We start from the raw sequence: 22,710 nt of genomic DNA, 5'->3' as shown, positions 1-22,710 counted from the left end.
ACACTGCAGATGAGCACAGGCTTTACATTCTGTACATGTTGAGTAAAAAGTATAGAATTTACACACAGTAATCATAGGCCTGAATGGAAAAGTGCCCAGTTGACTCTTGACCCTTTGACCCTAAGTTTGCTCAATTTAGAGCGCAAGACCTGCTGGGTGTATTGTACTGGAACCAATGAAGGGATTTCATTACTGAGAAATGTGTTCTTTGTGCATGTGTAAAGATTAGGCTGCTACATTATGAACAAGTAGCTCATTTGTTTCATTTATTTCTAGGATATTTTATTTTTGTTGGATGCAGCAAAGAGTAGACAGGATACAAAAAGTTGGAAATGATGCAACAATATCAAAGTCATCAATACCAGGAGACCCCCTTCGGCCAACATATCTATTTGCAGTGTTAGTTTAGTACTTTGTGTGAACTGAGCTTTGTGGAATCAGTAGACCGGAGGAGTGTTTGTAGTTTTTTTACAGTAAAATACAGCTAATAATGGATTATTCCATTTTATCCTCATCTACATCAGAACATTGCATAAGACGCGGGGCCGAGTACTCGACCAAGTTAGGGAGTCCGTGCACAATGCAACAGCTCGGGGCGCTGCAGGCCACTTTCAAGGACCTGACATCAGACCACATGCTAGTTTCGCCATCAAAACACTCAACCTTAATCATGGTGGAGAAGCCGTTGTAGCCCCCCACCACAAAGACGCGGTCATCGATCACGGCAATACCGAAGTTACTGCGGGCGGCCAGCATGGAGGGCACAGCGCGCCAGGTGTTGGTGTCGGGGTTGTAGGCCTCAGCAGTGTTTAGACGGATGAACCCGTTGAAGCCGCCAACCTTTAAGAGAGAAGAGGATTAACATGTCGGTATTGCTTCAACCAGTTTTCTGTTCTTCTTACTTTATACTCAGCAGCGCTCTTGCAAGGAAGGGCAACGGACACAAAGTTACATAGTATTTATAATAAGTAGAACCTAAACCTAGCCCTTTTGCGCAAAGTTGTATTCAAGGCAGCTTTTGGTGGAGTTGCCAATGGAAACCAAGACGAAAAGGGCCTGATATAGATGTATCTTTTAAAAACACTGCATGTATTTAGTGCGTAACAATTTCACAATTTCCTCATCCAAATTGATTTGAAAAAAACGTTTAAATCCTCAAAAAGATATTTAGTTCACTATTGTGGGAACATTAGGAAAACCTAAACTAAGTACCTATATATAATAAATATTTATCTATTTAAAACCTTTTTTCATTCTTGAGTTTTCTTCCAGTCTGAGCAATGTTTAATGTACTTACTGCAAAGATTTTGCCTGCATAGGCAATGACCCCCACTCCAGTGCGCCTGTGGCCCATGGAGGCAATCAGTGTCCACTGGTTGGTCTCTGGGTTGAAGCATTCAGCCGTTGACAGGCACTGACTCCCAGTGAAGCCACCGCAAATGTACACCTGAGGGGAATTTTAGAGGTAATAAGTAATTAAAGTTTAATTGAATAATGTATATATTATAAATAATAATGTGATATTTACTTGATTTACATTTCTGATTTTCAGTCAAGCTCAAATGCTCAAATAACCGAACTAGAGATCCACTTGTTCCCTCCCCGCCCTCCCTCTCTGTTACAAAGTGCTGAGGCATTGACACCTAAAACCTGAAAATAAGTTAGTAGTTTTGTATCCAGGTTCCCTCAACTAAAAGTCAGAGAGACTTCATAAATGCTTATGAGTTAACGTTTTGTTCTACAATATACCTTCCTTGGTGAATTCCAAAACCTCTACGTGGCTTTTAAAAAGCAAGATGTTTTCTGCAATAGTTGAAACTCCAATGAGCTTTTTGTGGAGGGAACCAATGCTAAGCTAACTGAGGTTTGGCCTCTACACAGCCAGGTCATCCCTGCAGAGCTGCACCCACCTTGCCACGGAGGGACGTGCAGCTGGCGTCACTCCTCTTCTTGTGCATGGAAGGAATTAAAGTCCACTGGTTGGTTCTGGACTCGTAGCGCTCAGCACTGCTGAGTCGATCCAGTCCATCATAACCTCCCATGGCATATATGCACCCGTCCATCACAGTTACGCTGACATAGCAGCGGGTCCAATGCATTTGTTTCACCTCTGTCCAGGTGTGCGTGGCCAGGTCAAACCGGTGCACGCTGCTGAACCGCTCAACATTGTCAAAGCCACCGACAATGTAAACTGCTCCATCGAGGAAAACGGCGCCATGGTAGGCCCGGGGAGTGTAATCCCCGTTTTTGGGGATATCGACCCAGCGATCAGCGCGGCTATCATACGCCACGATGGCATCGGTGGGACGGCCACCGCTCCAGCCTCCAAGAGCCAACAGGACGGTCGGGGACAGTCGCGGGCGGGACAGAGGCTTATAGAAAATAGTGTCAGAGAACCTGCTTGTATGGAGCTCAAGCATGGCCGCCAGGGAGTGTTTGAGAAGCGTGTGGCACTCCGTGCTCGCCAGCACCAGTTCGTTGTTTCTCACACTGTTTGTGATGAATTGTAGACTCGTTAAAGCCAGCCTGACCTACACAGGGAGACATGAGTAGAAATTAAATTGTTTAAAAATACGGCTGATATTACACACAAAAATGTCTGCCTTTTGTTAACACCAGATACATTCGTTTTCACAACCGAATCTACAAAATAATTATCAAAAACAATTATGTTTGCCAATTAAAATTGGCCAAAGGCCAAATTGGATTTTTTTAATTCTCAAATATCAATATATAATCAAGTAACTTTAACTGTGGTAGATTATGTGGAAAAACCTTACATTCAATATTGCTCATCTTGCGACTGTTTACCTTTAGACACAATTTACATTTATCATGAATTCCTTAATTTAAACACGGGCTTTACCACTGTTTTACTGTGACGACTCAAAAAAAGGAACAAATAATAATCCCGACACCTAAACATAAAATTTCTCATGGATTCAGCAGAATCTAGGATCCTCAATAATTGGACCACGATTAAACGATAGCTTTTTCTCCTCTACATCCGCTTTTGACCGTTGCAGACTATACTTTGGTTGTTTCCACAATAGTCCTGCTCGTGCTGTTCACGATCCCACAAGAGCAAGATGTCAAACGTACAAATCAAAAATGATTTATCTGTCACTTACATTGGACAAAAGCAGAGAGATGTGTTCTCTGCGCTCCTCAGCGGCGTAGGCGATCCAGCTAAGGATGGCGACAAACACCGTCTTCTCCTGCTTGACGTTGAGGTGGTCGTCCTCAATGATTTGAACCAGTTCCTGCACAGACAGCAGCGGGAACTCCTCTGAGACGGAAGCCACCTCTTCAAAGTGGGTCAGCGTGTAGAGGAAGGCCTTGTTGGTCAGTTCAGGGGTGTGGTAGACACCCGTGAGCCGCCAGATGCCGATGCAGTTCCCCGGGGCCAGATGTTCCTCCAGGAGGCTGCAGCAGGCTTGAGTGATGCCCGTCACGTTGAACTGGTGCGCCGCAATGAAAGACTCTTGTACATTTTCTTGCGTCACAGCGGGAAAGGCGGTGTAGGCAAACTCGATGATGATCTTCATGATGTCAGGAGACACATGGGGGATGTCAAAGACCTGCCTGTCTTGGGTTGACCAGTTGGTGAAGAGGGCTCTGCGAGACCGGAACGAGGGACATGAGGGTTTGAAAACGATGGAGGTCCATTCACTCCATTCACAATAGCACTTAAAATAGTAATACATGCAAACCGCATATTGGGATGGGTGATCCAATTGCATTTCCCCCCTTGAACCCACTGTCACACATATTTGTCTGTTTTTTAGGGGGGGTTTAACATGATTGATTAAGTTGTGGCAAGAATTTGCCACGCAGATTTGTTGATAAATGTAACAATTTGTTCACAACTAAATAATTGATATCAAATTGAAATACCACATTAAGACATCAAGACATTGGGAAATACGGTCAAAGAATCGTCAGTGTGCCGCCATAACCAGTCACTGCACAGATTGGATGGCATTCGTAAAGTAATGTCGTATATCAAGTCATCTTTATTACAAATTCAACTCAAAGGGATGTTATCTGAAACAGTGGCTTCAAATCACCTTCGGCGAGCTGAACGTGTGCAGACAGTGAACGTGACCGTCACAACAAAAATGTATGAGTACATCCTTTTAAAATGTCCTATTCACATGTGTTTACTCCCTGTGTATCTTTTTCTGCTTATCCAAAAACTCACTTGAAGTACGGGCTGCAGTTGCAGAGGACGATCTTGTGCACGTGAAACCGAGCGCTGCCCACTGTGATCACCGCGTCACAAAGCTGCTGTTCCAGACGGAGCTCATTGTACACCGACATCTTTCCGTGTGGGGGTTTCTTCACTGAGTCCACTGACTTGTAATTATAACACACTTATAATTCACTATTTTGATGCTACTCTCAGTTCATGGCAGAATTCTGGAAGGGAATTCTATGACATCATAGAATGAAGAACAGCAACCGCCCTTCCAATAGAAAGTTCTAATAAAAAAGGGTTCTATGATGACAGCTTTTGCCATAATGCACATTGATCAAATCTTTACTGAGTTGTGTTGATGCAATCCTCTAAACAGCAGCCAGGTGGTTTATTTAACTGCTAATCCACAGACATACAATGCTGCTCTGAAACTCTTATGAACATAATGAATGTTATTCGTTTGGGGAAATCAAAATCACAACCTTGTTCAAACTTTTTTCTCATGACCTGTTTTTAATACATTTTGTGGTATACTGAGACTTTCTTTTGAAATAATATAACATGACTTTAAGACTTTCTTTGACATACAACACTATGACTTTTTGAGAAAGAGTCATGACCGTTTTATAATTTTTTTCAACATTATTGGAGGACATTTTGTCAATTGTCCCCAACGAATTGTCCTCTTATTATTTTGTTACTTATTTCAACATACTCAACAGACTTTTTTAAATCCCTTTTTAATAACTACACAGATGATTCTTTTTGTTCAATGAGAAATTGAGACAATGAGACACATTGTTGGAGATGAGAAAGTTTTCTGAAAATAGATCAGCATGACTCCGTCAGTGTAGCTTGCGAGCCGGTAGCCGCCTCTGGTATAGAGGAGATGTGTAAGGTACTTTATACATAAGGTTAAGTACAAAATGTTGAGAAAAATCCAAGAAGTCCTGATGTGTTGTTTTGTAAAGTCTTAATATAGTACGTTATAAAAAGGGTTATAAATATGAAAACGTGTTTTATAAATTCATAGTATGCGATCTAAAAAAATGGTGCTACAAAAATGTATTGGCTACTTGATTTGGGTTTTGTCCTGTTGTGTGTCTCTACAGAAAAGTACACTATTTGGTTCTGTTATGGTAGTACGGTATCATTGTGTGGCGAGAAACACAGTAACGATCTAGCGTACGAGAACAGTGAAGCAGACAAGCTTTAAAATGCTGCTGAAATCCTTCATGGAATAAAGTGGTAGTATTAGTAGTATATAAGTTAAATTTACTGTTGGTTTATGTTTTAAATCAAGACAGACCCAAATAAATACTTTGAATATCTACTCTTAAATAAAATAAAAAGTTCTGACATCGGGGGTTATTTTAAAGCACCAGCTCCAAATATCAGTTTTCTCACTGCATCCTTTTACTGATTATGTGATATGAATCACATTCCGCATGAAATACGTTGTGGTTCCACACTGTTAGAACACAATAGTCCATCTGAGGATTCACCTTAAAGGATTATTTGCTACACGATTTTGTTCCTGAGCCGTTGCTTTTGCAGGTACAGCAACGTAATCTTATACTTCCTCTCCCCAGCAGCAGAAGCTGTGATCGGTTTATGAAAACGTAAACAAAAAGGAGAAAGTAAACCATTTTTATTAAGTTTTATAAAACTTCTTGAATATTTTTTTTCTGTATACAGACAATCAAATATGAGCTAAACAAATGAGACATACTGTTCAGGTCTTGACAGAGATCTGTTGGGTAAAATCATATGAAACTGTTGTGTACCAAAAATGATGGTGGTGAATAAGTCACACTTCTGATCCTTATACGTTTTAGGGGTTTACGGCTGGTGTCCTCATTTAGAAAAAAAGAAACATAAGAAAGGGAGTGAAGAGATGTTGCTGCGTCTCTTCAGTAAAATATTTCATCACGTAGAATCTACACACCTGTTGGACTAAGTAATATGTATGAATTAGTATTCATTAATTTAACAATACCAATTTTGAGATTTGAGATCATTACCAGTCCATATTAGTTTACATTCAAGGTTTTTTTCTTTTTTACCAAAACACGCTATATAAAAGGTCTCCATCTGCTCCACTAAATCTTGATATTTCTACATTGCCCAATTCTGCATTCTAAAACGTAATATTTAATACCCGTGTTTTTTCTCTCATCTTTTACCGTAGATGTTTGAGTTATTATACTGTACGACTGTCCTTTTAACAGAATTTTCATATCTCAAGCATCCGTCCAAATTAGTGCATGAAAACAAATGGGAACTTTGAATCACAAAGTTTTAGCCTGTAAACGAGAAAACACGCTTGCAAACTGGGGCACAAAAGCAAAGCACGTCTATTGTCTTTCTCTATGAGGACAAAACCTATTTATCACCGTCTTCTGACCACGTACTTTCATGAAGCAACCAAAAAGCAACAATCTGATGAGATCTAATTTTACATACACATTAAAGACCACCTACGGGCCAATAAAAAGCCACCAACAGAAAACCCAAAAATAAAACTGAATGGTACATCCTCTTCACAGTGTAGTCACAAGCGCTTGAGATCCGTGACAGCAAATGGCCGTCCTTTGATCACAGACTCCACTAAACATACCACGCTGAGAGACTATTTGATTGACAGGTCCTTAGAGCAAACATTTATGTCCGTCTAAACATCGCTTCACTGGCCCGCCCTCCTCCTTAAAAAAAGTAAAAACCAAACAGGAAACAAACTCGTTCTAAGCTGGTGGAGCGGAATCCTTGTCGATCGAACGCGCGCTGGGAAAATCCAGAGCAGCAGAGTCTCAGTTCTCCTCTGCAGAGCAGTTTGATTTCACCAAACGATGCTTCCAACGTCGCGGCCTCGCTCCGGTCTGGAGAGGTTGCCGAGGGAGGTTTGACCACATTCGTAGTCCGACCGGTGAGGCGGCTGGAATTGTTCTGGGAATCAAACATGTGGCCGGGTTGGCTCGGGGAGGGGGCTCGGGGGGGTGTCGCTTCTGGTCCAAAGACCTCTCAGTCGGTGGAGAATAGATCTCCGGCCGAGGGGAGAGGGGCCAGACCCCCGGTCACATTGGGCAGGAGGGAGAGGTCGGGGAGAGACTGGATGTGGGACTTGAGCTCTTTCCTAACTTGGGTCACTCTCGCCAGTTTCTGCTTATACTCCTGAAGAGACAAGAAGACGCAGCACAAGCATGAGCGACAAATGACGACTTAAAAAAACAATTTGTTATCACAATTCCATTGGACATTTTTATTCCAGATTTGGATTCCTGGCCTGTTTGAAAGACATTTTGGTGACTTTTTTTGGCTTTAGAAGACAATAAAGATACATTAAAATTTGGGCCTTGCTTGTCTAGATGTGGCCACCAAAATGTATTGTAAGTCATATCTAAAATATGAAAATGTATAAAAGCCGTCAGATGGTCAGACCAGTTGTAAACGTGCTGGATGCTACTGTGGGACCTTCTTTCCTCTTACTTCGCCATCAATCCAGATGTCAGTGGTTAATAGTGGGAAAGATTATTCTACTGAAAGGTATTATTGACAAAAGTATGAAAATAGTAGATAGACCTAATGTGTAATGCAACAGAATTGAATCAGGTGGAATGTTACCAGTGTGTCCACATTTTCTTCCTTCAGCCAGACTGGGTTTGTCATGTGCTGACCACTTTTCATTTGTGTATTCAAAAACAAGTGTGGATTGCACACTCCATTTAGTATCAGATTACAAAAATGCAAAGATTTGACTAAAGACATTTGCGATTATAAATTACAGGTTGGCTGCACAATTAGTGCCGGTTTGATTACTTCTCAACGGGATAAAAACTAAGCCCTCGCTGTTAATATGTGAAGGAGAACCTTTCACACCCAGATGCTTGCATCAGTTCTTGTCATACGGTCACAATCGTGGATGCTGCGCCTTGCCTCTAGTTTCTTTTCTCTCTCCATGAGCACCTCCCTCTGGCTGTTGATGTACTCCGTCAGCATGCGAGCCAGCTGCCTGCGGTCCTCCAGCTCTGCAGCCAGTCGCCCGTTGTACTCCGCCAGAAGCAAACACGCTTCGTCCACCGTCTTCGACAGCTTGTCCGCTGCCTCCTTGTCTACATCGGTGTCAAAGAGGCTCGTAAGGTCACAGATCAACAGACTGGGTCTCAAAACACTTTATCATTAGAGAAAAAAAAAAAACGCCACACAGAAAAATGCCCATCGTGTAGATATTTAGAGTAAAGGGCATTTTAATTTAATTTATATTGGTCACATGTTTTATAAGCAGCATTTATAAATATTATGAATATAAATATCATTATTATTGTAATGTAAATACAATGCCGTTTAAAGGGTATTGCTGCACTAAACTTAAACAGAACAACAGGCAGAGTAACGTGTTTTGTTGAAGACGACCTAGAGAGTCACGTCTATTTATTTATTTGTTTATTTATTTATCATAGACTTTATTGCCCCGTGCATCGCCACTGCTGCTTTTCATCGCGGACACATTTGTCCCGTATTTTCCTCCACAACTTTGTGCACCTCTCGACCTGCAAACCGGCGTTTGCGGTGATCTCCCTCCGTGAATCCAACCCGCTTCTACAAGCCGCCAATGAAAGCTTGTATAAGTGGTCATATTTGCGCATTTCTTCCATCAAAAGTTCTTAAATCTGATCCGTTCTCTCGTAAACATTCTTCGTTTTAATAATGGCGTTATCGGGCTATGAAAGCGGAAATGCGAGACTCGCAGCCTTGTGCGCTGCGGGAGGCTTGCGTTGCTTGCGTCGAAAGCCTAGAAAAATGTCTCGACACACGCAAGGAGGTGTGAAAAGCGACGCAAGGGACACGCAAGGGGGTCTTGCGTCGCTCTGAAAACGCAGAAGCATAAACTAGGCTTTACCCCCGATTTGCTCCAGCAAAGAAACGTCCTGGACTTCCTGCGGCAGAGATGCGATCTTCTGACGGACCGCTGCGTCGCCCGAGGCAGCGTTCTCCAAGTCCTGAAGGGCTTTCACCAAATCCTCCGTCTGAGATGGTGTCAGAGGGGGTAATACAGGGGGCCGGTTAACAGGAGTTGAAGAGGAGCGGGAAGGAGAGCATTGGGGGGAATTGGGAGGCGGATCAGAGGGGTCAGGAACAAGAGAGGCGCCAAGAGGAAATAATCAAATGCAGTGGAACAAGCAAAAATCATAATTATTTTTCCTCCTGCATTGTGTACCATCGAAGTGAAACACACCAGTTGGGTTGCGGAGATGTCTGCATTGCGAGGCGAGGCGTTGCTTCTGTAGTCGTCATCCTCATCATCATCTTCTTCTTGGATCTTCTGATAGCTTCTTTTCACAGCCTTCTTCTCTTCTGCAGGGTCAAATTTAGAGGCCAAAAAACAATTTCAAATCACTCATTTGAATGAGAAAGTGTGAGTTTTAAAAATTCAAGGTTGTGTGGTAATGTGGACAGATCTACAGTACCAGTCAAACGGATCGCTGGTGCTGCAGATCGTTTAAAAACCATTGAAATCCCTCTTAAAAGCCCCTTTTTATAACAAACATATTAGTATGGATGTAGCGGAAGAGTTGTGCCACCTGACGGCCGGGGGCTGTTAGAGTCTTCTATGGCCAGTTTGAGCTGCTGAATGAAGTCTGCTCTGTAGAGGGCTCTCTCTTTCCAGATGTTCAGCAGCCTCTCCATGTGCTTTTTACAGCCGTCATCTGCTTCCCTGCAAGGAGGCGGGACAGCAGAGGGCCAGAGAATTAGAAGAGGAAGAAGAAGAAGAAGATTGATTGAAAGGGTTTTTTTTTTTTTTACAGCTCAAAACAGAAGAAAAAGATGATTTCGGGACAATTGTATCCAGTCAAAAGACTGGACACGTTTACTCATTCAATTTAATGAGAAAGTGTGTCCAAACCTTAGTCTGGTCGCAATATACTCAACAATTTCCTTAAAAGGCCTCCGGCAGTAAAGGAGATTCCCAAACACACGTTGTCCCACCTACCTGGCAACGTGGGAGCAGGCGTCGACGAGGACGGTCTCAAAGTCCTTTGTGAACTCGGGTCCTTTCTTCTTGCTGTTCTGGATGACGTCGTTGGCCAGGTACAAGAACGTTAACTTCCTGGAGCTTTTAGCTAAAAATGTACATGAAATAAATAACGTTAAGACATTGGGATTGTACTCAGTGCTGTACTGATGTTGAGTACTAGATTTCACGCAACTAAATACTAATACTATGCTGAATTTCAAAGGCAAATATATGCATGTGTATTATGATAATTACAGCAGTAATATCAACCCGCAAAGAAGGCATTTGACTGCAGAATCAATTATTTTACTGTTGGTTAATTGATCACATATCGCTGCCATGACATACCGAATAAAGGCTTTGTATGCAGGACATTACATTGTAGTCGAGTATTTCCACTTAAATTACGTTAAATGATAAGAATACTCTTTCACGCCTGGTAATAACACTTTTTTTTTTACAGAACTCCTTTATTCCACATTTACACTTTAACTCCTCCTCGCTCACCTTTCTTCAGCTCTCGGTGCCACACTTTGACGATGAGGCCCGAGTGCTTGCGGTGGTGGATGATCCACAGCGACAGAGTCTGGACGCTCTGCTGCGAGCTGCTCAGCTCCGTCAGCTTCTTCTCCAGAGCCGACTCGGAGAAGGACGACATGGTGCGCGCGGCGTGTGCCTTCGCCCCGGGAACCGAGTGGACCCGAGCCGAGCCGACCCGCTCTAGAGGAAACCCGAGCTCCTACCTAGTTTAGGGGGGTGCAGAAACTCGCACTGTCATCAAAACTGAAGTTGTGGCGCAAAAGCTGCAGACATGCAGCGTCAAACCCGCCTCCCGCCGACCGCTCCCCCCCACCCCCCCACTAACGTTACGTCCCCAGCGCTACGTTAGCGGTCCCCGGGTGAATGCAGTCGACCACTTATACCGAACGCACCTGACATGCGGGGGTCCTTTTATCAGCCGTGCTGTTCCTCGCTCGCTGTAGTGTTTGTTTACAGCCGCGGCTAACGTTAGCTTTCCGAGCTAACCAGCCATCTGCAGCCCGGTGCAGCGCCGAGCCGAGCCGAGCCTGCGCCGGAGCCCGGGTCGAGGAAATATTCGGTAATATTCGTGCGGAGTTTCTCTTCGATGCACCGACGCGTGCACACAAAACTGCCAAAGAGCGATGGCGAGACTCACAGTTTGCCTTTGCCTGTACAATCAGGAAGATTCCATCGAAAAAAAATGGCAGCTCGCACTTTCACCTCGACATGTGCGTCGCACAGTAGTGACGCAGGCAGAGCCCGGCATCGGCCATCGCCCCCGTACATGTAATAAGGAGCCATGCTTCACCCAGAGATACAAGAGTAGTGTGGATCAAATCTACCCCCTCCTACACGGCGACGTGATATTGTTAATAGCTCATTTGTTTCGGTGCCTCAGAGGGTCAATTTATTTTGGCAGCAGAAATTACAGCTAGTATCTTAAAGAACTGTGAGGACTTGGAAAGGCAGCGATGAAGATCAGATGACCTGAGGTTCATGATTTGCTTTACCCGTTAACACAAAATGAACAAATCATGAATCTTGAATCATTCATTATTTAAAGCAGCAGCCTGATTTGAATGTTTGAATGGAAACCATAAGGGTTAACTACTAAATACTTTTTCGGATTGAAAAAAGGAACACTCACACAGGGCTAATAGTTTCACTCAAAAAAAAAGTTTGTAGACGCACAGACATTGAATACGTCCATTTGCCTTCATAATACTGCGGTTAAGAAAATGCACAACAATCCTGTCAAAACAATGGGTTTGAGTCCTGCACACCGGTAATCATCAAGCAAATTTCATGTTTGTACAACAGGTGTGTTTAACAAAATGAGCCTTCAATATCAACCAAATGCAAATTCAGCTGCACCTGCATAAACTTTTCTCATGACGGACATTTCAACTAAAAGTCTGAACATCGAAACTAAAGCTGGTAGTAACTGTAAAACTCACAACAGGAATTAATGAAGCCTCTGTTTTAGTTTGCCATCACGTTTTCACATCAGACCTTTTGACTTGTCACATAAGGAAAAATATAAGTTACAAAAAAAATATTATTATTTAAGTAATAAAGTAATTCCTGTGCTTATGCTGCTATAAAACAGGTTGAAACGTCTGCTGTTAAATAATTGTCCATGGAATTTGATGAGATAAAAAAAAGGAATTCAAAATAAGCATCCATTCAAAAATCGTTTTTTAAAGTAGTTAATTTTTTCTTACAGGGTATTAGGCTGAAATAAACATTTTTTAATGGACACATCCCAAAAAGAACCCATGTTACGCGCAATTGGGATAGGGTGCACATGCAAACCAGCTGCGTTCAATGAATATCTCTTCTTTTATTGGCAGTGTATCATACTATGTTCAACCATGAGTAACAAAAAGAGAAAAGGACACCAAACTATTTTTTTCATCATGTTTCTCACTTCCGTAAACTCAGTTTAGGAAAACCTTGCCATAATGAACATTTGGTATGCAGATAATTTATAGATGTTACTGAATTTGTTTTCAGACATTGTCTAATTTTTATAAAATCTGGCTATATTTTGGGTATTTTTATCTTCCATACACAGTAAATAACTTAGTGATCGCTAAAGTAGTCTGACAAGTATTAAGTCAAGTCATTACTGAGAATTTATAGTCCGAGTAAATGTTACAAGTTTGCAGCTGTTGTCAGAACAACACAAAAATGTGGGGCTCATTATGTGTGCAGCAGATATAAATGATAAATAAAAAAACAAACAAACAAATCAAATCCTAACAGTTGCATTGCTACTACAGCACGACAATTGCATTAAGATTTACGGCAATAGCAACTCAACATCCAAACCATATATGATATATATGTGTATATATATATATATATATATATACATATATATATATTATACCGACAGTTACCAAATAAGTAACATCCACATCAACCCTTCTGAGGTTTATTATGTTAAGTAAAAGGTCTATAAGACAAAAGTAAAATCAACTTGCGACAATAAATAGATCTGCAATAAGCTGATAACTGTGCCTGTGTTTGCTCTGCTGTACAGTTGTGTCTCACTTGTCAAAGATTTAAAAGAATTAAACAGATATGTTCCCCTTTTCATGGCTTATTACATGTATGGGATTTGTTTAATGGAAGGGGAACTCTACAATCACAAAAACAAATCCGACAAGCAAATATTCTTGACTAAACTAACACAATGCAAATGAGATTATCCCTATCGCTCAATAAAAAGCAGGCCCTGCTCCGTTGTGCACAGAGCTTCCACAGCAGCAGTTGGCGCTGGAGGTGAAGTATGGGTCTGTCTGGTGCTGTGCTGCTTTCCTTCGGCTGGCTGATGCTGTCGTTGGCTGACGGGAAACTGGACTACAGCTCTCAGGGACAAGGGATGCAGCTCCAAGGCGACTTCTTACTCGCTGGACTCTTTTCTCTCCATTACACGAATGAACCAAGTGCTGTTTTTCCTGCTTTGAGTCAATGCAATGAGTAAGTTTTACTGGACAGCAAACCCACCGCTCCACTGATCAAAAGCATCTCACTGGTGGTTGGGCTCAATCAAAATGTTGCTACTTTAAAAATGTTAGTTTTACATTGCTGTGTCCTAATTGTTCTCCTCTTTATAATTTTACCCTTTGTAGAGGTAAACCCAACAAACACGGATATTACCTTTTGCAGGCCATGAGATTCGCTGTGGAAGAAATCAACAACAGCAGCGGACCGCGGCCACTTTTGCCATGGGTGAAATTGGGCTACCAGATGTACGACACCTGCTCGGTGTCTGCTGGTATCCTGGCCACACTGGACCTGCTGGAGCAGCAGCAGCAGAGCCCGTCCACACCTGAGACAGAGGGAAACCCAAACTACAACAGGCAAAGGGCATTAGCTGTGATTGGGCCAGACAGCAGCAGCAAATCATTCACCCCGGCTGCTTTACTGGGGGCGTATCTTGTACCACAAGTAAGTTATGCCCTGGAAAGTTTTAATAATGGCCCTTGAATTACTGCAAATTCCACATAAAAGGCATCCATATGATCTTCCTTTGTTTTAGATCTCTTATGAAGCATCAAATGAAATGCTGAGCAACAAGAACGTCTATCCGGCCTTTTTCCGCACAATTCCAAGTGACAAGAACCAGGTGACGGCTATGATCCACCTTCTGGTCCGTTTCAACTGGACCTGGGTCGCTCTCTTGGGCAGTGACAACGATTATGGCCTCCAGGGCATGGAAAGCCTGTTCCAGCAAGCACCGCTCCACGGGATCTGCATCGCCTACCGAGGAGTCATCCCCTTGTACAAAGATGACACGGTCCGGACCATGAGGAACATTGTGGAAAACATAAAGATGGCAAACGTCAACACCATTGTGGTCTTCGCCAGCAAGTCAATAGCTAAGGGCTTCTTCACGTTTGTCATTGAGCAGAACGTGACAGGTAAGGTGTGGATTGGGACCGAGGACTGGTCAGCGTCGAGTCTCATCTCGGAGATACCTGGTATTCACACTGTTGGTACTGTGCTGGGCGTCTCCGTCAAATTTGGATCCATTTCTGGTTTTGAAGAGTTTGAGAAAAAAGTAGTTAAGGCCTCGATGCAACGTAGTGACGCCCGGGAAGTCTCTAATGTTACCATGAGCCCAGACAACGACTGTCTGCACAGCGTAGACCTGTACCGCCTGGCCAGCAACGCGTTTTCACTGGATAAATATGACATCACCTCCTCCTTCAATGTGTATAAGGCAGTGTATGCTGTGGCTCATGCTCTGCACCGAGGACTTGGTTGTGATTCTGGAGAGTGCCAAAAGAAGACGGTGCATTCATGGGAGGTGAGCTGATGTCAAATTGTGTTTTTTGCAAAGAAGAAAATCACTGCACTGATTTTCCTTCTTTCTCTCCATTTTAGCTGCTGCGGTGGCTTAAGGAGGTGAAATTCTCCCTTGGCAACACTTCTGTGTACTTTGATATGAACGGTGACCCGCCCACAGGATATGACATCATTGTTTGGGTCTGGAGGGGGACGGACTGGTCAATCAAAGAGGTGGGATCATTCAGCCCAGACCCCATTGATCTCTCAGTTGATGCTGATCAAATTGAGTGGCACGACACAGGAAACCCAAGAACGGTAGGCCTGCAACCTATTTGAGCATCCTCGAGTAAAGGTTTGGGTATAAATCCTCAAAGCTCTTATGTTTCTTATACAATTTAGTGGAAAATTGTGCAAACAGTGCACATATTTGGGAGAAAAATACAAATCTTTAACATTTTAAAACTTGAAAACATTTGAACCGTGCTAGAAAACACATTTTTTATCTGCTGCCCGAATAATACACAGTAATTTGAAAGGTAAGAAAAGTTCAACAGTAATAATAATCAGACATTCAACTGGAAAATGTTGATTCAGAGTAAAATATTATTTTTATTGTACCCTGTTGGTACCGTCTAGGTGCCGCCATCCATCTGCTCTCCACCTTGTCCGAGAGGCCACAAAAAGCTGCTGACGGGGCAACACGCATGCTGCTTCGACTGCGAGGCCTGCCCCTCCGCTACTTTTCTCAATATAAGTGGTAACATAGAGACACAAAAATTCAATGCACTTGAAAAATATTTCTAAAAAGAAGAATCTGAGAGGTCCGATGTAAAGGTGTATATTAGATGAGACTTTGCTCTGCGCAGGACCAACTGAGTTTATCCAAATGACCACACTCCAACACAGCACTGTTGTTCGGCTGTTGTCCGCCAGGTTTTCCAGCAGGTGGCGCTTACTACTCACACCATGTCCTCACATAGCCGCTGAACTCCCATTTTGAAAACAGGCACTTTGCCAAACTACCAATTACTGTGAACCGATTTTTTGATTAGGATTCTTGTCACATTTAGCCTGCCCAGCTTTAACATCTCCGCTGCCTCTCTCCCTCAGAATCCACCACATGCCAGCCGTGCCTGCCGGAGCAGTGGGCTCCCTCTGGCAGCGAGCGGTGTCTGGACAGGACCGTCCTGCTGCTGGCATGGGACGCCCCCCTCTCCGTCGCACTGCTCTTCTTTCTGGCCGCCTGTCTTCTCATGACCTCCAGCTCGGCGATAATCCTCCTGCTCAACCTGAACACGCCCGTGGCCAAATCCGCCGGAGGCCGCACCTGCCTCCTGATGCTGGCGGCCCTGACTGCGGCCGCGCTAAGCTCTTTGTGCCATTTTGGCCAGCCGTCTCCTCTGGCCTGTATCCTCAAGCAGCTTCTATTCATCGTCAGCTTCACTGTGTGCCTGGCCTGCATAACCGTGCGCTCGCTCCAGGTCATCTGCATTTTTAAATTTTCAGCCAAACTGCCGCCGGTCTATGACAAGTGGGCCAAGAACCACGGACCAGAGTTCACCATTTTCGCCATGTCCGCCGCCGCCCTGTTCATATCTGTGATCCGTACGGTGGTCAGCACGCCACGGCCCTCTCGGGATATTGACTTTTACGAGGACAGCATCGTGTTGGAGTGCAGCAACACCCTCTCCCTTGTTTCAAGCCTGGAGCTTGTCTACGTATCACTGCTCAGTATCCTCTGCTTTTCTTTCAGCTACATGGGCAAAGACCTGCCAGCCAACTACAACGAGGCCAAGTGTGTGACCTTCAGCCTCATGGTGTACATGATCTCCTGGATAAGCTTCTTCACCGTCTACCTCATCAGCAGAGGCCCGTTCACTATGGCCGCGCACGTGTTCGCCACACTCTTCAGCGTTGTGGCCTTCTTCGGGGGCTACTTCCTGCCCAAACTCTATATCATCGCCCTGAAGCCCCAAATGAACACTACAGCTCACTTCCAGAACTGCATCCAAATGTATACCATGAGCAAGCAATGAGGATTGTATTCATTTGAGTTGAGGAAACATAGTTGAATTGTTTTGATGCAGGAACACTGGTTGAGTTTCTCTTTCAAATCTATTTAACAGCTGAGTTTAAAACATGAAACATGAGGCAGACAGAAAATACCGTAACAAACATCTTCTTTGCTGTGTTTGCGTGCACTTTTTAGATACAATTTGACTTATGTTGAGTTATTCATGCTATTCATTGATGACAACAGATGGAAATTTAACTTTGGATATCCATGACTTGTTCAATCACAATACTTTGGTAATTTCATAACTTATTATAGTTCCAGTCAGTTGTTGTTCAGCTGAATCCGCGTCCCTTGACAACACTGTTACACTTCTCATATAGAGCATTTGATACGCTGTGTATTGGTATAGCACACATTTTCCTGGCATAGTAAATATAGAACCATAGACCATAAATGGATGTGTGTACGCTGAAGGGGATCAACAGCGCTCCCGGTGGCTGTACTACAGACTGTCACACCAACGACGATGTGATCGTGATCTTTTTTTTTCTCTGGAAAAATTAAATAAAGAAGAAAATGTTAACTAGTTTGATAAAATGATTCGTTTCTTGGTCTTTCTTGTTTCCAGAACATACAAAATAATTGGTCTAAAACCTCACAGGTATCTATAAAATCTTATGATCAACAAGTGTCTGTTAAAAAAAATCTTTTTTGCTTTTTTGTCGGTTTAGCTCGACAAAAGCAAGTGACATGATCATATTTTCAGGGATCCGACAACAAAAGGCAGCTGGTCACAGAAAGAAAAGTTTCAGTATTGCATGACGTAAACTCTCATTGTATATCAAATAAATGCACAATTGGCCTGTCTTGTGTCTGCGCACACACACACACACACACACACACACACACGTTGCTGCTGGCTGTTGTCTGAGAGGGGAGATGAAAAGGCCCTTTGTGGCTGGGAGGTCAGGGCTATTGACCAGTAGATGTGTGAGTGGTCCAAGCTTGGTTTTCCCACAGTCTCTCTGTCCACTCGCGGCTTAATACCCTCGGTCAACAATAGAAGTGTGCCATGGGTGAACAAGCAGGAGTTTTATTGTCGGCGCACCAAAGACCAGAGCAATGTGCTGCGGGGAAGATCTCAGGAATTCATTTGACAAACTTCTCGGTCCCTTTGAATTAAGAAAATGAATGATTTTGATCACACAATATTCAGAACATGCGTTTCATCTGGAAATCCTAAACTCGAACCATCTTGTTCTCTGTCGGTTCTTTAGTTTGGTAACATTGCATTTATCATTAAAGTAGTAGTGTGTGTAAAATCTTGTTATGTGGACTGGAATGTAGAGGAAACATTTACACTTTTTGTAGACGGATTCAAGCCACAAAGTGAGCAAATTCTGTTAATATAAAACATGGTGTTGAAAAATATCATACTAGATGCCACCAACACATAAAATCCTGTTTAATTATTCCCCGGGATCACATGAGTAAATGCTGCCTGGTCCCCTGTGTGCCTGCAGCGTGAGATAAGTCTCCTGATGGGAGACTGACAGCACATCACTCTCAGTCTGATATAGATCTCTAGGATGGTTTTATCTCTGCTGTTCAGCCTGTGAATACCTCACCTCCGAGTAATTGATGTGTGTCCCATTGTTACAAATCCCAACCCTCCATCCCAGTGTTATGCTGATAGCTCTGCAGCTTACTTCACCTGCACGGACATGGCTGCTTGCTCCTCCACAGCTACTCTGTCAATGAGCAACGTGAGCAATGTGAGCAAGAGGGGAGTGTTACGATGAGACGTCCACTGACTGCAGCCTCAGTGTGTGATCAAAGTCAAAAGAAAAAGTATGAAAAGATGTAAAGATATTCAGACTTGTGTAAGAAAATCTGTTTCCCGCTCACTTAATCATGATGCTACTGAATGTTGCATCATATTGATGAAAGATGCGTGGGAGGAATTCTATTCTTTTAATCCTAAATTCACACTCGAGAACAAACACAACACAGGGATTAGTGAAACAATATGACGCAAGGTTATTATTACTGTTGTGTAGTTAAAAATGTATGTTACATTATTAGAGTGGTTATAAAATTGTATGTGAAACACATTAGTATTTATCAAAACTTAATAAAGTAACATTGGAAAACGCAGCAGGACCAGACTATGAGTCTCCAATGAAAAAAACAAGCCAGTGTTGTTAACTCTTTTGCAACAAAACTATCGAGCAGCACCTGCTTCAAAAGTCAGTATCACCTGCAACAGCCACACAATGGATTTACAATTAAAAAAATGTTGTCCTGTTTCCTAGGTGGGGAAAGCAGGAAGGTTTCTATACTATTAGTAAGTATTAGTATAATGTTTTATGGCTTTCAACTTTAGTATTTTGTATGTTTAAAAACATTTGGACACCACCTCACCTAACATCACGTGACCAAATTATTTTATTGAAGTTTTATTAAAAAAGGGAATTATGACAGTTTGGTAAGATAGTAGGGACTTGAGGAAATGAGAATACATTATAGATATAATTCATATTTATACATAAAATAAAATAAAACATCTGTAAGCAGCGTTTTTATTGATTGTATCTTTTTATTTTTAATTGTCATACAAATGTACAAGAGCCTAAATATGATAGCACGACAGCAATATCAACACAAACATGAATACGAACATCCATTTATCATCAACCACATACATAGAACTTGGCATAGAAAATTCAAAAGAGAAGAGAAATATTCTCAACAGCAGCTGTCAGTATAACACAGTATGGCAGACAACATTATATCAAACAGACAAAAGATAAACTCCACTGGAGCAAACGTCATTTCACAAGAATATCACTCAATATCAACCTCCAGCTTTAAACTCAACGGAAAAGCAAACATCAAATGTGATTCAAAGTCAAAGCAAATAAGTAAGAGCCTTTGCATTTCCTCCTTGTCCATCAATGTGATGAGACAATGAGGAAACGCTTCACGAATGAGCAGGCTGGGAATATATTTCCTACACAGTGAGGGAGCGTCCCCTCAAGTCTCTGTCTCTGTGTGTCAAAGTCTCTACCAAGGTCTCCACACGCTCTCCACTCTGCTGCTGCTGTCCTGCAGCGCGGTGGGCCTGAGGGTGGAGCACACTGGTGCGCTGCTGCCAGCTCTCTGGACCGGATGGAGCTTCTGTTTCTGCCGCTGAAGGCCACGCGGAGGAGTGACGGGGCCCTCTGTGTCGGGTGCAGCAGAGAGGAAGTGCACGGAGTCCTCCCAGCAGTCAGAGAAGCCGTGCCTGTGGTCGCTGTCGGCGAGGCGCGGCTGTAGCTGCTGCCTCAGGAAGCTCACAGTCATCTCCAGGATGTCGGCTTTCTCCAGCTTGGAGGTGGGCTCCTTCTTGTGGAACTGCTTCTCCAGGATGATCTTGAGTTGCTCGATGCAGCTGTTGATGCGATCTCTCCGCATTTTCTCCACAAAAGGTTTTCTCAACTGTGGAAGAGCAGATAGATGCGTCAGCTCATTATTGAAACCAGCAATGAACACTGTGTCCATTTTGACCCACACAAGCCCTTTAATTCCTCTGAAGAACTTACTTTGATGGTGTCCTTCTCAGAGATCCTGATGTGGTGAATGGAGGAGTAGGCGGCTGAGCAAGGAGCCATGTCTGTGCAGGTGAAGGTCGCATAGACTGCAGTGTTAGCTGTGATTCCCCTGGAGGGGCTGCTCTTCATTTTATACCGAGACATTAGCATAACAAAGCCATGTGGCAGAGGCAGGGCTGAGGTTCCCACACTCTGACCAGTGGGACTCCCAGCACAACAATGGAGGACATGACAATAACTCAGAGAGCTTGTATCTGTGCCGGGCGTGTTTCCCAAGATAAGCCACAGGTAATTAATATGTTATCTGAGGTCACCTGAGAGTTAATCACGGACACGAGGTCTACATTCAATTTTTTTTAGATGTAGAATAATGTAAGTCAGGCATCTTCAAAGGGTGAGAACTGCAATCAAGGACCAAATGCTTCCCTGCAATAAAACAATATAAGCTGAAGGCCTTTCATTTTCTCTCCAAACAAAGCTTTGCTTCCTCCAAAAGGCATTTTAGTAGCAGACAGCAGCATTTGGACACATGAAAACAGGTGAACAGAAAAAGAACAGATACCACAGATAACCCACCCATTAACATTAAAGAGTGACCTCAACTGGCTGCAGGTGAATCCACCTGTTGCTTCTTCAACTACGTTGCCTTCTGTTACAGTTCACCTCTTCTGTAAAGGGTGTGCGGCAGGAGTGATGTGTGACGAACGGAGACACTGATTAAAGGCAGTAAATGGTAATAACTCCTTAATATGAAAAATATGCCTATTTACTGCTTTTCAAAAATAGTGGGCTAAGCCCCGGTGCCATTGTTGAAGTGCAACGCTCACTCTGCAAACTGAGAAATCCATCATTCGTTTTAAGAACTGTTAGAATACAGCAAACTTTTCACTCACGAATAGTTCACTTATAAAATGTCCATGTTTTGTAAGTATCACATTGGGATTATTGTCGTTTTTTTGTCACACGTTGGTCTCTTAGTTCCACCGAAAAACAGAGGCAGTCTTTCATCACAGGCTCTCGTCTATAACTTCAGCTCAAAGTCTGCAGACCCCGTTGTAAATTAACTGTGTCAAATTAGAGTCAAGTCAATGGCATTGTGAGCGGGCTGGCAGTGCGCCTCTGAGAGGCCTCAGTCGCTGGCCGGCCCCAGATGTGAAGCCGGCCTTGTGGGAGCTGTGTGAGTAGTCCCGTCTCCCCAGTTTCCCACCAGTCCCCAACATCAGCGTAAATGAGCTACAAAAGACACGCCGCTCCTCAATGCTCCACTGGGGAATGTTAATTGATCTTTTGTTTGCAGGACAGACAGAAACTTTGTGTCTTGGTCCATCTGGGGAAGAAAAAAAATCAAGTCAACCGGCGTCCCCGGCTGGCACAGAGCGGCGCGTTGGTCTCTGTTGACTCTTTTAATTTGTGGTTTCAGACGTCCAGCAGCAATAGTGAAAGAAGGACTCAACGTTTTCATTTATTCAGAGCAGAAATGCTACAACGGAAATACTCGCCCATTCAAACGCGTTACTATAGTAACCTGTAGCTGCTATAATGAATTAAATGGAGGTATATCAATTGATTTGAATTGGTGAAATAAACAAATGAACAAACCAACCTGAAGTAGAGAGATAGATAATATATCAGTGTTGTAACTTTGATATTATTTTAATTGACAGTACTTGTTTTCTCTACAGTTCCATACTTTTGTATATGTAAGTAAATGTATCTCTCTGCCATCCTGTCACCATTACAACATTGGGAACGGACGGAAACTGACAATCTGTCAAGTCACGTCCATGGTCTCCGTCCCCTGCGTGGATTTCACGGTGCACACGTTTGTGTGAGTATACGCACCTCCTCTGAAAGGCAGCGTGCACTGCACTGCTGCCGGGGGTCTTTGTCTACAAGTGTGTGTGAAGACGAGTCGCCCTCCCACCAGCAGCCCTGAGAGCTCTGAATTCCTGCCATAAAGTCTCGGGCCATCTCTGCGAGCCGCGGCGGGTCGCGGAGCGGCTTCCCGTCAGCCATCTCTCTGTGAGTGTGATATCTCCCGTTTCCCACACTCGGTGCCTAT

At 43.3% G+C, this 22,710-nt stretch overlaps 4 protein-coding genes across 4 annotated transcripts; 1 reads left to right on the top strand and 3 right to left on the bottom strand.

The window, feature by feature from the left end:
- Window positions 1-256: 256 nt before the first annotated feature.
- Window positions 257-4,452, bottom strand: LOC120828954 (kelch-like protein 10). The gene is made up of 5 exons (XM_040192652.2): window positions 4,205-4,452; window positions 3,132-3,618; window positions 1,911-2,531; window positions 1,298-1,447; window positions 257-840 (listed from the first exon to the last, which is right to left on the bottom strand). The coding sequence occupies exons 1-5, from the start codon at window positions 4,321-4,323 to the stop codon at window positions 496-498; spliced, it is 1,722 nt and encodes a 573-aa protein (XP_040048586.1). The 5' UTR covers window positions 4,324-4,452; the 3' UTR covers window positions 257-495.
- A 1,385-nt stretch (window positions 4,453-5,837) lies between these two features.
- rprd1b (regulation of nuclear pre-mRNA domain containing 1B) lies at window positions 5,838-11,579 on the bottom strand. Its single transcript, XM_040193548.2, has 8 exons — window positions 11,147-11,579; window positions 10,722-10,957; window positions 10,191-10,320; window positions 9,781-9,914; window positions 9,435-9,553; window positions 9,099-9,225; window positions 8,135-8,310; window positions 5,838-7,372 (listed from the first exon to the last, which is right to left on the bottom strand). Exons 2-8 carry the CDS (start codon window positions 10,870-10,872, stop codon window positions 7,223-7,225), a joined length of 987 nt encoding a protein of 328 aa, XP_040049482.1. The 5' UTR covers window positions 10,873-10,957; window positions 11,147-11,579; the 3' UTR covers window positions 5,838-7,222.
- Window positions 11,580-13,484: 1,905 nt separating this feature from the next.
- Window positions 13,485-17,652, top strand: tas1r1 (taste receptor, type 1, member 1). Its single transcript, XM_040194498.2, has 6 exons — window positions 13,485-13,724; window positions 13,877-14,195; window positions 14,287-15,057; window positions 15,135-15,353; window positions 15,675-15,795; window positions 16,149-17,652. The coding sequence occupies exons 1-6, from the start codon at window positions 13,534-13,536 to the stop codon at window positions 17,072-17,074; spliced, it is 2,547 nt and encodes an 848-aa protein (XP_040050432.2). The 5' UTR covers window positions 13,485-13,533; the 3' UTR covers window positions 17,075-17,652.
- Window positions 17,653-19,634: 1,982 nt separating this feature from the next.
- Window positions 19,635-20,879, bottom strand: her12 (hairy-related 12). The gene is made up of 2 exons (XM_040194576.2): window positions 20,640-20,879; window positions 19,635-20,535 (listed from the first exon to the last, which is right to left on the bottom strand). The coding sequence occupies exons 1-2, from the start codon at window positions 20,796-20,798 to the stop codon at window positions 20,122-20,124; spliced, it is 573 nt and encodes a 190-aa protein (XP_040050510.2). The 5' UTR covers window positions 20,799-20,879; the 3' UTR covers window positions 19,635-20,121.
- Between the last annotated feature and the right edge of the window lie 1,831 nt (window positions 20,880-22,710).

The sequence above is a fragment of the Gasterosteus aculeatus genome, chromosome 2 (genome assembly GCF_964276395.1).
Source record: "Gasterosteus aculeatus chromosome 2, fGasAcu3.hap1.1, whole genome shotgun sequence".
Lineage (NCBI taxonomy): Eukaryota > Metazoa > Chordata > Actinopteri > Perciformes > Gasterosteidae > Gasterosteus > Gasterosteus aculeatus.
The sequence above is the reverse complement of the archived record's forward strand: the minus strand, read 5'-3'. Positions and strand labels throughout refer to the sequence as shown.